Source organism: Etheostoma spectabile, chromosome 24 (assembly GCF_008692095.1).
Source record: "Etheostoma spectabile isolate EspeVRDwgs_2016 chromosome 24, UIUC_Espe_1.0, whole genome shotgun sequence".
NCBI lineage: Eukaryota > Metazoa > Chordata > Actinopteri > Perciformes > Percidae > Etheostoma > Etheostoma spectabile.
The window spans coordinates 1,103,882-1,116,503 of record NC_045756.1 but is presented as its reverse complement, the minus strand read 5'-3'; the positions used below and the strand labels follow the sequence as shown (position 1 = coordinate 1,116,503).

General features: G+C 41.8%; 1 protein-coding gene across 4 annotated transcripts in view; it reads left to right on the top strand.

Annotated features, from left to right (window-relative positions):
- The window catches only part of LOC116673885 (SLAIN motif-containing protein 1), a 14,958-nt gene extending 4,516 nt beyond the window's left edge, over nt 1-10,442 (top strand). Inside the window, exons 3-11 of one of the 4 annotated variants that reach the window (XM_032506234.1) lie at nt 3,878-4,021; nt 4,121-4,234; nt 5,257-5,406; nt 6,018-6,380; nt 6,970-6,981; nt 8,211-8,360; nt 8,470-8,788; nt 9,302-9,378; nt 9,419-10,442. In XM_032506234.1, coding sequence (XP_032362125.1) covers nt 3,878-4,021; nt 4,121-4,234; nt 5,257-5,406; nt 6,018-6,380; nt 6,970-6,981; nt 8,211-8,360; nt 8,470-8,788; nt 9,302-9,377 — 1,328 coding nt within the window. In that variant the 3' untranslated portion in view covers nt 9,378; nt 9,419-10,442. Of the gene's footprint in view, nt 1-3,877; nt 4,022-4,120; nt 4,235-5,256; nt 5,407-6,017; nt 6,381-6,969; nt 6,982-8,210; nt 8,361-8,469; nt 8,789-9,301; nt 9,387-9,418 lie in introns of all 4 variants that reach the window. The other 3 variants (XM_032506233.1, XM_032506235.1, XM_032506236.1) reach the window with 3 other exon arrangements.
- Nucleotides 10,443-12,622: the final 2,180 nt, after the last annotated feature.

The following is a 12,622-nucleotide window of genomic DNA, read 5'->3' as shown; positions in this document are numbered from 1 at the left end:
TTCTTATGAACAATGCTGGAAACGCCTTTGTGGAGTTCATTCTCAGGTTGTTACTAATTTCAGATTTGTGACTTTTCCTTGAATAAAGATGCGCATTATAAGAGAATACTTAGAGCACGATTACACTTTATCTAGGCCTCTCCAGATGTGGCTGTGTTTAGGGTTATTATGATTTATTTTCCTTATTTATTACTTATGTCACTTTCATTTGTGTTGTTGTCTTTTTGTTTTCATAAGTTTGCAGGATGCTGCTCTCCTTCAGGCTGTTTTAAACCGATGTACACAGCTTTTAGCGGGCTTGCCAGAAGGAACTTGACTGAGCAAATGCTCAGTGACTCACACAACACAAATGTTGGCCAGGAAGAAGTGTTAAATAATTTCTCCTCTAGACTTTATAGCTAGATGCTCTCGCTGACTTGTGTAGGCGGCAGTCTGGCACCACAGATGTCATTTTCAGGAGTTTCAGATGGAAGGGGTCAGATAAAATGAGGGTGGGTTCATGTTAAGCTCGTGTTTATCTTGTCAGCCTCAGGCAGAGATGATGATGATGATGATGTACACTACACAAACTTTGTAGTGAAGTCATTAGTTCCCCTTTTAAGTACAATTTTGAATTACTTTGAGTATTTTCATTTTGTGCTTCTTTATACTTTAGAGCTGCCACTTCCAATTATAATGTATTGATATATTGATTAAGTGTTTGTGATGTCAGAAAGTTGTCAAAGATGTATAAAAAGTGACTAGATCCACAAATAACACAGGAAACGCACGCCTAGTGCAATCACCTTCACTGTGCCTGATGGGACTCAGCAGGACAGTAGACTGTAATCTGTCCACACCTTGTAGCATTAAGCAGATCAGTCCTGGGTCACCTGACCTGAATGTCTTGGCATCACTTAATTATACCATGCACCACTGAAGAAGAGGAAGAACAACCTAAAGAGCAGGAAGAGCTGAGCGTCCCTAAAAAAACAAAAAACAGCTTTCATGGTTACTTCAAGATTCGAAAAGTCAAGACCTGAGAATCAATAGTGGTGTCTTAGTTTGCGTTGTCATGGTTACCGCAGGCGCCTGCCTCGAGTTTTTAAAAATAGATTGTTGTGCTTATTGACGGGACCTGGAAAAAGCAGATCAGGCCTTTCAATCGTGTGTGTCTCACATGTGTGTGTTACCACACTTTCAAAATAAAGTGTGCAGTATGTTTTCAAAGAAATGCTTTTTTGCATCAATAAATGAGGCTAGATATTGTCTGAAATTTTGGATATTGTAATAACATGATACGACCCAAGTGTTGTCTTTTCCTGGTTTGAACGCTGCATTACAGTAATGTGACGTAACTTTCTTACCAGACTTACTAGCTTTTTATTATTTGCCTTTACCAGTAGTCCTTGTATCCACATTATTGGTGATCATTTATCAAGACTCTTATTGTGTAAATATTTTGCGAAAACACCAATAGTCGACCCTACAATATCGACAGTGATGTGTGTGTGTGTGTGTGTGTGTATAGTCAAAAATATCCGGATATTTGGCTCTGCACAGCACCATCAACTTCTTCAACACTTGGGCTGCAACTAAAGATATTACTAATATTTTTGTTTATTTGATTTTCTCAACTAATTGATCACTTGTTAGTTGTGGTCTATAAAACATCAGAAAAAAGTAAAAAAATGTCAATCAGTGTTTCCCCAGCCCTGGGATGACGTATTAAAACATCATTTTTTTTGTCCACAACTCAAAGATATTCAGTTTACTGGCACAGAGGAGAGAAGAATCTAGAACATTTTCACATTTAAGAAGCTGGAATCCAAGACTCCTTTTTAATTTTTACATAAAAAATGACTCAAACCAAATGGACTGTCAAAATAGTTCATTAATATAATATTATTATTAACAATAATTAAATTAATAGTTGATGATTAATCATAGCAGCTCTTTTCCACAGCAGACAGGGGTAAACCATGCCTGTGAAGACCCAATAGTATCCCCCTCGTGTAGTCCTGCGTACCCTTTGATATTAATATTTGGGTCACAGCGTGGACCCTTCACTGGGCTCAGGGCTCTCCAGTTGCACCGGCTGGGCAGCTGGTTGCATCAGAGGCGCTGGTCCTCGGCATCTCTGTGTTAACAGGCCGAGGAATCCTCCCAGCAGCTCGGCCCTGCTATCTCCTTCACAGTGAAAGTGGGGGAGTTGTTGCCATGGAGACCGTTTACATGAAAGCATCTCTGGGAGGATGTAGGCTTCAATAACGCACCACACATTTTGATGCACCTTTATTCCCAAAATATTTGGTGTGTGTGTGTGTGTGTGTGTGTGTGTGTGTGTGTGTGTGTGTGTGTGTGTGGTGTGTGTGGTGTTGTGTGTGTTGGTGTGTGTGTGTGTGTGTGTGTGTGTGGTGTGTGTGTGTGTTGTGTGTGTGTGTGTGGTGTGTGTGTGTGTGTGTGTGTGTGTGTGTGTGTGTGTGTGTGTGTGTGTGTGTGTGTGTGTGTTACAGCTTTGTCCTTTGTTAGAAGCTGTTGAATAGAGCGGTTGGTGACAGTCCCAGTGCTGCACAGGACTGCCCTCTCTTCAAACATGTGGTGTTTGTGTGCACATTTCTGTCTTTGCATTATTGTTGGAGCCAGTTAAGGTTGTGGAGTTTTGGTGTGAGAACGGGCTTTATTTGTGGGGGCGTTTTTTATATTACGATTTGTGTTCTGAACAAATGGCCACGTTTGTCCTGTTCTGGTCATGGTTATGGATGTAAAGACTCGGTTTTGTTTCTGTTGTCAAAGAAAAAGATTGAATCACTAAGATTAATTTTCTCACATTCCCTATTGACTAGATATCATTTTTCTTTTGTCTATTTTAATTGAATGGGAAATAGTTTATGTACAATGGGGGCTTGTGGGAAGAGCTAGTCCTCTTTTCAGTAAAAAAAAAATAAAATCTGATTTGCACTCTGTAGTGAGAAAAGATGAATGCATACACCAAACAGGGGGGAACCCTGCCTGTAAAGACCTTGTAGTATCACCATTGTGTTGTCTGGTGTACTTTTGGTTCAATAGCTGCAGAAAAACAAAATAAAAACTTTAGAAAAAGTTATTGGTCATCTGCTTTTCTAAACAGAATGAAACTTGCTCCATCATCAAATAAAAAAACCTGGTTGGATACATGCATCATGAAACATTTATATATGTTGTTGTTGTTCATAAAATACTGACAAAGCATTAACAAATTACTTTAAAGTCCTAACTAAAAATAAGGAAATGTGGTTGCAACCACATTCTGCTACTTTAGTGACAAGAAGCAAGGGGTTGTGTGGGAAGTGGAATATGTTTTGGAAGAATGGTATTTGTGTGATATATGGCTGTGAATGGAGGAAAATATTTAACAGAATTTTCTAACCAATGTTGCTTTTTAAATGTAGCTTAAACTTCAACGTTTAATGATTAAAAGCAGCTGTGTTTCTCCTTCTTATAGGGTCTGCAGCCCTGCAAACTGTTGGCTGGTTGGTTTGTGTACAGAAACCATAGCAACGCAGATCTGACCATAAGCCTGTAGTAAAAACCCTGTTTAAGACCCATAATCCGAATGTGCTGTATAGATGCCTCTAAAACCCAATAATACCGGAATATCCCACGTCGTAATCCAAAAATGCTATATTTGGAAAAAAGGCCTCATTTGGAATATCCAACTGCGATATGCTGTTTACGTAGCCTGTATCAACTTCTGTTGAATGTTTTTCATATTCAGACTAATAATGAGTTATTGGTGTGCATGTAAACATACTCATTGATTGGGTATCTTGATCTTTGATGTGCACTTCTGATGCATAAAGGTTTTTATGATGTGTTGAAATAACATCCCCACTGCTTGTTTCTCCTCCCTCCCCAGTGTCCAGGTGGCGTAGCTCCCTTTCCAGCCCCTCTCCCACCCCCTCCCCTGGCCCTCCCCTGAGTCGAGTGGCCGGAGTGTCACCCATCAGTTCTTCTCCGTCAGCCAAACCCTGCTCCACTCCCCAGTCGTCTGAAAGACATGGTAACTCAGGACGTGGCTGTTGATTGATTTAAAGCCTTTTTACCTCTGCAGCCGCTCTGACAAATATTTGTATTGTTAAACTCCAAATTTCTCCCTTAGCTCCAACCCTCTCCTCCCCGCTCCACCCGGTCCTCCATCGGACGCTGAGTCCTGTAGGGAAGGATCTCTCCCCTGTTTCGGAGAGGACTCCGACCTTCTTCCCCGCCAACCGCAGTAAGCCCCAATGCTCCTGCTTCACACACATCTTACTTCCTGCTGTCCTTGTCTCACGTGGAACAGAACATCTATCTGAATACTAACTCTGCTTTGTATCGCAGTCAGGATATTAATATGCAGGTATGTGCAAGACGCTCGGTGTAGAACTGGGTCAGCCACCCACAACTGTGTTGCCATGTAAGTCGTGGGAGTGAGGGAATATCTTTCCGCTGCAGCTTCAAGCAACGTTTCAGTTGCAGAAATCCCACTGTGCCAAAGCCTTTTGTGCATTATTCATGATGGAAAGAAATAATGTTCCAGACGCAGCAGAGAGGGCAAGGCTGCAGGGAACGAGAGAGCCCACATTGGAGGACTGCCCAGGGTTTATGTAGTAACTGCCCCCGGGGCTCACTGTTGGCTTCTTTAGCCCAAGGCTCAATTCCATGACGGTGCTCATCCAAACAGCATTAAAAAAATAGGGCTTACTGCTTTTTTCTTTTTTATATAATTCCTTTTACATATGTATGTTGTGTGTTGTTCCAAAAAGAAAAAATGTATCTATCTGCCACATCATCAATATGGTATTATGTTATTCAGGGTCATAGCCAGGATTGCCAGGAGTCCACAAACCAAACTGTAAAAACATTTTTGACATTATTGAAAACTTGGCCTAAGTTACCACTTTAGAGCAAATGTAAAAAAAAAAAAAAGTAACTGAAATAACACCAATCATGGAAAGGATTATTTAGAGAGCCGTCACAGTGCGTAGATCTCAGGAATATCATTAACCTTAACAATATTTCTGCCTCACTGGTACTTAATAGACTCTAATTCTCAGAGCCAAGCATGAGCCTTCATTAGTTTGGATCCTTCATCTTTATGTAGAGGACACTCAGAAGACTCGAGGGCTTTTCTCATTACTGAACGTTGTTGAGCTGCAGTGACTGTCTCGTTTGTCTAACACTGTGTCAAACAACTTGAAAAGGTAAGATAAGGAGTCAAACTCTGTTTTCTGACACTGGTTTTTATTTGTTCTGCAGGCCGCAGCCTCCGGCGCTGCGCCCTCAGTCTTCAGTCATCCGTGGACAGTGACCTTGGTTCTTCAGAGGTGGAGGACGACTCCATCACCCTGGGATACAAACTGCAAGACCTCACCGACGTCCAGGTGATGGCCCGACTGCAGGAGGAGAGTAAGTTATTGACTCTGTTCAGATGTAAACAACATACACCCAACACTAGGCAAGAAAACAGTTTGGCTCTCCAACATGCCTAATGACAGTATGTCTGTCCCCAGAACTGCTCCTGCTCAGAGAAATAGTGTATAATTTAAAACTCCAAATTGCAGGGAAGAGAGGCTGCAGGCTGCCTGTTCCTTATTTTAAAGCTCGGATTCCCTGAGACATTGCATGGAGTAAATTTAGGGATGTATAAACCATTTCTTTACAAAACTCCTGTTTCTCCTGAACACACACCTGCATTTCAAGCTAAATCTAGTCAAAATGATTTCTGAACATTACTGGTAAAATGTATTTCATGTTTTATTTTGGTTGTGATTTCAGTGTGTCTGTGTTATTGTGCGCCAACTGACTTGTTCTGCTGTTCATCTGTCTCTTTGTTCCCTCCTTTCTAATATTTTAACATATGGCACCAGATCTCAGAGCTCATCGCTACTTCAGCTTCATTAATCCCAGGAGGTGATGATTGTGTGTGTTTGTGTGTGTGTGTGTGATGGTGTGTGTGTGTGTGTGTGTGTGTGTGTGTGTGTGTGATGCACGCTGGTCCTCATATCTCGCTCCCCCAGGTCTAAGACAGGACTACGCCAGCACGTCGTCCGTCCTGGCCAACCGCCGCAGCCAGAGCTTCACCTTCCAGCTCAGCCAGCTCAGCGCCGGCCTCGACCTGGAGGAGGAAGACGAGGACGACGAAGACTACGGTCTCCTGCCCCCACCGCAGCCGCGCCTCACCCGCCTCCCGCACTCCCACACTTTCTCCAGCATGCGAGACTGGCGAAGAAGCACCAGCTCCCTGTCCACCCCACCTTCCACCCCCTCCACTCCGCCTTACCCGTCCGCAGGGTTCGCCTTCCAACCTCAGCCCCAGGGCCTGGGCCCGGGCCTGGGCAGCCTCTGCGCAGCCGAGCAGCACGGCTTCAGACCAGGATCAGGTGAGAAATGACTCGGGTGTACCTGCACCAAATGGCAGACAACCAACGTTTGCAGGGTTCAAAATGAGCACCATCTACCAGCCAAATGCTGGTGAAGAAATACAAGTGGCTGGTAGATTTGCTTCACTCACAAGCCATAAAAACCATGGTGATCTACTGAGTGGCTGGTGGACCAAAAATGTTAAGTTTTTAATATCTAACCCTAATGTTAATAAGAAAAGATAAGATAGACTTTATTGATCCCACACTGGGGAAATTCCCATGTTACAGCAGCTCAAAAATTGACATTAAATAGAAATATAGTAGGAAAAAAAATATAAAAAGTATTATAACAGTAGAAAAACAACAAGGAGTAACAATAATAATAATAATAACATGTACACTATACTTTAAATTTTCAAGTCAGTAAAGTGAGGTAGAACATGCCTGCTTAGACTTTCTATACTGCTCTCATTGCTGTCAGTAGTACTAATCCGTTATCTCTCTGTTTATATGTTTTGTACATGTAATATTTCTGTGTGTATTTGTATACTGTATATGTGTACGCTGTTACGCATATTGCTTCGGGGGAAACAATCATGGCGTCCAGCCGAATATGAGAGTAAGTCAACATTGTCTTTCACTAAATCCAAAGTGTAATGTAGGTCTTCTCACCTCATAAACCTTTAAACCTCGTTTTTAAACAATATTCTAACCTTTCTGTGATTTAACCCATTAATTCATTACCTGTAACTGTGCTTTTTTCCAATTTGTCTCATTTGAGATGCCACCTTCCCTCTCTAACATGTGTTGATGTGCCAGGCTGACCCACACCGATGTCCTTACTGTGCCACTTAATAATAACTCTTCTTAAGCCTCTTGTACAGTTCAACCCTCTAACGCCCTCACACAGGCGCGTGTTCCCGTCTCTGAGGCGGAGACGAGAGAGTCTGATGGGATTAGAGTTAGGAGAGTTTATCTGACTGAGGAGAGATCCCAGCTCGCTGTATGTGGCCTCTTAAGGGATGGAGCTGTACGAAAACAACACGCGTGACCAACGGCTCACAAAAAAGCAATCAGAGGTGGAAAGAGTACAAAAGAAATATTCTTCTCAAGTAAAAGTATGATTACTTTGAATTTTTACTGGAGTACAAATATGATTACTGGGATAAAATTCTACTCAAGTAAAAGTTAAAAGTAGTTCTTTTAAAATGTACTCAGAGTAAAAGTTAGTTACTTCCTAACAGCGAATGGAAATATACTTTTTAGATTTAGACTTTTTTATTTAAATACCTTATTTATACTTCAATATGAACTTAATTACATAAATACTTAATTAAATCAGTCTTTTGTGATTTGTTAAGGGCACAGAGCCTTGAAAAAAGCAACAAAAGTGGAAAAAAAAAACATTTTGAGTTTTGAGAAAATTTGAGTTGGACAGATATTTGGCCAAAAGAACGGATTGGATTTCCAATGTAGCAAAGTGCAACACGTCAAACAAAACATACTTTAATTACAGATTTTTAAAACTACTCTAAAGAGTAATGACTCAAAAAAACTGCTCAATTATAGTAACTTGAGTAATTGTAATTTGTTACTTTCAAACTCTGAAAAGCAATTGTATGTATGTATTTACAGTATGTAAGTATTTACAGTATGTATGTATGTATGTATGTATGTATGTATGTATGTATGTATGTATGTATGTATGTATGTATGTATTTACAGTATGTATGTATGTATGTATGTATGTATGTATGTATGTAAGGCCAGTAAAACGGCTCTATTTTTACATTACAGTCTGCTCTAGTGTAGCTTTTAACTTCCTTTCTTTATGTTTGTCTCTTTCAGATAAGCTGCGGAGGAGCATGCCTAACCTTGTCAGAGCTCCCAGCATGCCTAGTGTGCCCATTCCAACCAATCCTAGTGCTTCCCCTTCTTTGCTTCGTAACAGCCAGAGTTTTGATTCGTCCAGTGGGCTGGCTCGACTGCAGTCCTTCAGTAAGATACAGATTTTCTCACATACAAGTGAATATGTATTTTATTTTATATATGTATTTTATTAAGGATCTAATTCAATCTTTTATCTGTCATCTCCATCCACCTCCAGTCCCCGCCCCAGGCCAGCTGCAGAACAGGGTCCAGAGCGTCGGGAACTTCTTCACGTTGTCACGGCAGCCTTTGAAGGCCACCGCCTACGTCAGCCCCACCATCAAGGGCTCGGCCCCCATGCCGGCCTCCACCAGCCTCCAGTGTCTGAACATCAGCAGCGGGGTCGCCACTGGCATCCCTATGCTCAGCAAACCTCCGGGTGGAGCAGGGGCGGTGTCTTCCACCCCAAACACGCCACGCAGCGGTCTGCCCCGCCCCGCCTCCTTTGTTGGCACCCCAAGCTCCACCCCCCGCCACAAGGGCCAACCAGCGCGGAGGTAACCTTTTATTTTAATACTAGCAGAGCTGCAGTGATTAATCAATCAGCTGTCAACTATCAAATTGATCGCCAACTATCATCGATTAATCGGTTTAAACATAGGCGTAATTTACAGTAAATATCTAATATTATTTTTCTTTTACATAATTAAAGACATTTGCACCATAAATTGATGCAGAAAAAGCACAAATTGTTGAAGAAACACTCTTCCAGGGCATGATGCCATAGTTCGTGTTGAATGAGGATGTCTTCTGGTGTCTTCACTCCTCTATGAAAGTAAACTGAAGACCTTTTAGCTGTGGACAAAACGAGACATTTGAGGACAACATTTTTCACTATTTTCTCAGATTTTATAGACCAAACAACTAGTCGAGAAAACAATCGCCAGATTAATGGAAAATACAATAATCGTTAGTTTCAGCCCTAATTGCTAGATTAGAAAATGTTTGTGCTCCCTTATAAAGGTTGTCAAATATGCCTAATTGAGGGCTTTCTTCATTATTTGCCGCAGTTTACTGACGCCTCCAAAGAGCTTGTCCACCCTCAGTGCCCTTCGTGACAGCAGCTGGAGGGACGGCTGCTACTGATGGACGGATGGATGGACGGACGGACGGACGGATGGATGGACGGACGGACTGGTGGAAACCCCGCAGGCTCGGGTAACTCACCACACCTCAACGTAGAGCTTTCCCTTGGGGACATTTGAATGGGTTTGACCAAAAAGTAACTGTAACCTTAAAAGTCCTGTATAGAAGAGTCCTCCAGAAGGGCCACAGGTGAACTGATCTCATGTCATCCATTAAATTCTATGCAGAATTTCTTTGGGTAAGGCGGGATGTCTTTTTTCTGGATTTGAGTGTATGCAGATCAGGTCTAATTCTACCGACAGCTTGACGCTCCTGAGTCTGGTCCGTGCCAAGGGGAGTTGTTCCCTGTTGCTCTTGTGCAATAAACTGGCTGTAGGGTACCAGTGGTACTAACCGGCCAAAGAGGTCTGCCACTTTTTATAAAAACAACGAGCCTCACAATACTGTATGTATTTATATATTTATTTTAATTTTTTTATTATATATTTTTTTTAACTAATCAGGTGTTTTTCCTCTGGCAACAAGCGCCAAAGATGCTGCTAAAAATGAATCCATCCCTGTTGGTTTGGGCACGTTCGGCCTCATTTTTACACGGCCTACTGTATGTATCTGTGTACAAAGCTTACTATTAAATGGCTATTTATATTAATATATATTGATGCAAAATTATTGAATTTTAAATGTGACCAAAAGGAGAAAGTGTGAATGTGTTTACAAAATTGTCTCACCATGGTGTCACTAAACTGTGCATATTAACACTTTGAAATTGTTGAACGCCCTCTGAGGGATCTGTTCTTGTTGCACTTTGTATAAATCTCTGAACTTACTGATGTTCTTATCTTGTTTACTAATGGTTGCACTTCCTTTTACATTTCATCTTCTGGATTTTTTTTTTTGTGGGGAAGATTTCAGTTATACACAGCATAATGTAGCACTGTTTCTTTGTAATATTTGGCTTGTGTTTTTAAATGAGCGTCTCCATGGCACATTTCACAAATCTTCACCCTTTTGTTACTGTGATGAGCTGAATGTGTGAAACGTTTTAATAAAACACACTGAATCAAATATGACGTTTTTCCTCAATACTTTATGTTGAATTTTAACCTGCAACTTTTAAGTAAATAGTACAGGAGTTTACATATTAATTACCTTTTGCTTTAGAAAGCAAAGTAACCCTTTTCTTTAAATACAGCCACAATGTTGAGTCATACACACTGGAGTTAGCATGCTCCATCAGTGCTCCATCAGTGTGCTCCATCAGTGTGCTCCATCAGTGCTCCAGCTGTGGTAATAGTAGCACAGACATGTTGCCACCTAGTGGTAGTTAGGGACATCTAGACTTATTATTCTTTTTTGTTTATAACTGAGAACACACATTAATTAACATTTCTGTAAATGGGCCAGTGTTAGCCAGCCGGCTAACTTTCAACTGTACTCCTTTGGCCAGATGATTTTAGACCAGAGCAGCAGGACACAACAAGACATTAGTACAGGTTAAACTACACAGACACAATTCAACAAGACACCATCTACAATTCAACAAGAAACCATCTACAGACACAATTCAACAAGACACCATCTACAATTCAACAAGACACCATCTACAATCCAACAAGACACCATCTACAGACACAATTCAACAAGACACCATCTACAATTCAACAAGACACCATCTACAATTCAACAAGACACCATCTACAGACACAATTCAACAAGACACCATCTACAATTCAACAAGACACCAATCTAGACACATTCAACTACAATTCAACAAGACACCATCTACAGACACAATTCAACAAGACACCATCTACAGACACAATTCAACAAGACACCATCTACAATTCAACAAGACACCATCTACAGACACAATTCAACAAGACATCACAGAGCTAGAACAACAAATAAGCAGATTGCATTTTTAAAACAGGTGTGTTAGTGGATGTTGACGTCGAGCACCTGCAGCTGGGGTTGTTCAATGTGTTTACTTACAAACTCGTATTTGTAGACTAATTGTTTATCAAAAACATATTATCAAACTATAGAGTATTAGCCTATAAATAGACTTGTGATTTTGTAATATATAAGTTGTTGTACTGTTCTTTGCCCGTTCCCCTCTTTTGGTGTTCCTCTGTAAAGGATGAAGGTCAGTGATGATGATGATGGAGAGGTATCTGACGATGACCCTCATGTGGGACTAACACCCAGACCCTCTGCGACTTCAGACTGTCCCGGAGACGACTCTGCGACCTCTGGACATGTAATTCATACATTTATGGATTATGAATCAGCAACGTTATGAGGTCAGTCAGACCGTCACGTCACACAGCTGCCCCCCCTCCTCAGGAAATCCTCCTCCTTGGCCCTCTCCGCTCGCCGTAGCCCGGATAAACAAACAGACCCACGGTGCTGTGTCCCGGTGCTAACTCCCAGCTAGCTCATGCTAACGTCTGGACCGTTGTTCTCTGGCTGTTTGGGGCGAACAGACTAACGAGCCAGCGGTCCCCTTCACCGGAATGATGCTAGGGGGAAACTCCGCATCGCTGTCAGAAGGAACATGACGCTTTATATCGGTTTTGTTTGTGTTTCTGCAAATAGACGGTTGCAGGTGGACTTGTGTTGACATGGTCCGTGGGAGCTGGACGTCCGCAGGTTTGTCTTTGCCATTGTGTTCATGAACATTTCCACTTTCCAGTGCTAACGCAAACCATAACCATAACTATAACTGTACATGACGTGGTTATTGTTGTATGATTTGTACTTTGTGCTTTTACCTGTCTCCTAGCTGCAGACATGCAGCTCAATGGAGCCATGTGGAGGAAGAGGAGCTTCTAGACCAGCTGGAGGAGCATGGTTCTGTGTGGAGCTCTGAGGTAGGACATGCTGTTCTCACCATTAACAGGTTTGATAAGGGTCGGTCCCACTGTCCACAGTAAGGATATATATATGTCTCTGGGGAACTGAGACACTGTCTCCTGGTTGTGTTGTTAGGTCGGTGGTTAAGTGTTGGTGTGGGTCTAATTCCTGCTTGTGGTGGAGATATCTCCAGTGGCCCAACTGTTACCTTGTGTGTGTGTTAGACCCAGGTTGTGTTGTTTCTGCTGAAGAAGTGTAATAAGTGTGGTGGAAGGAGGAATTTGTTGGAAGTGAGACCTTGTTGAAACAGAATAAAGACCTGAATCAAGGTTTGGTCTTCGGTGAAGGTTTAGTGTTTTCTGCAGAGAACAATCAAAATGACAAGAACA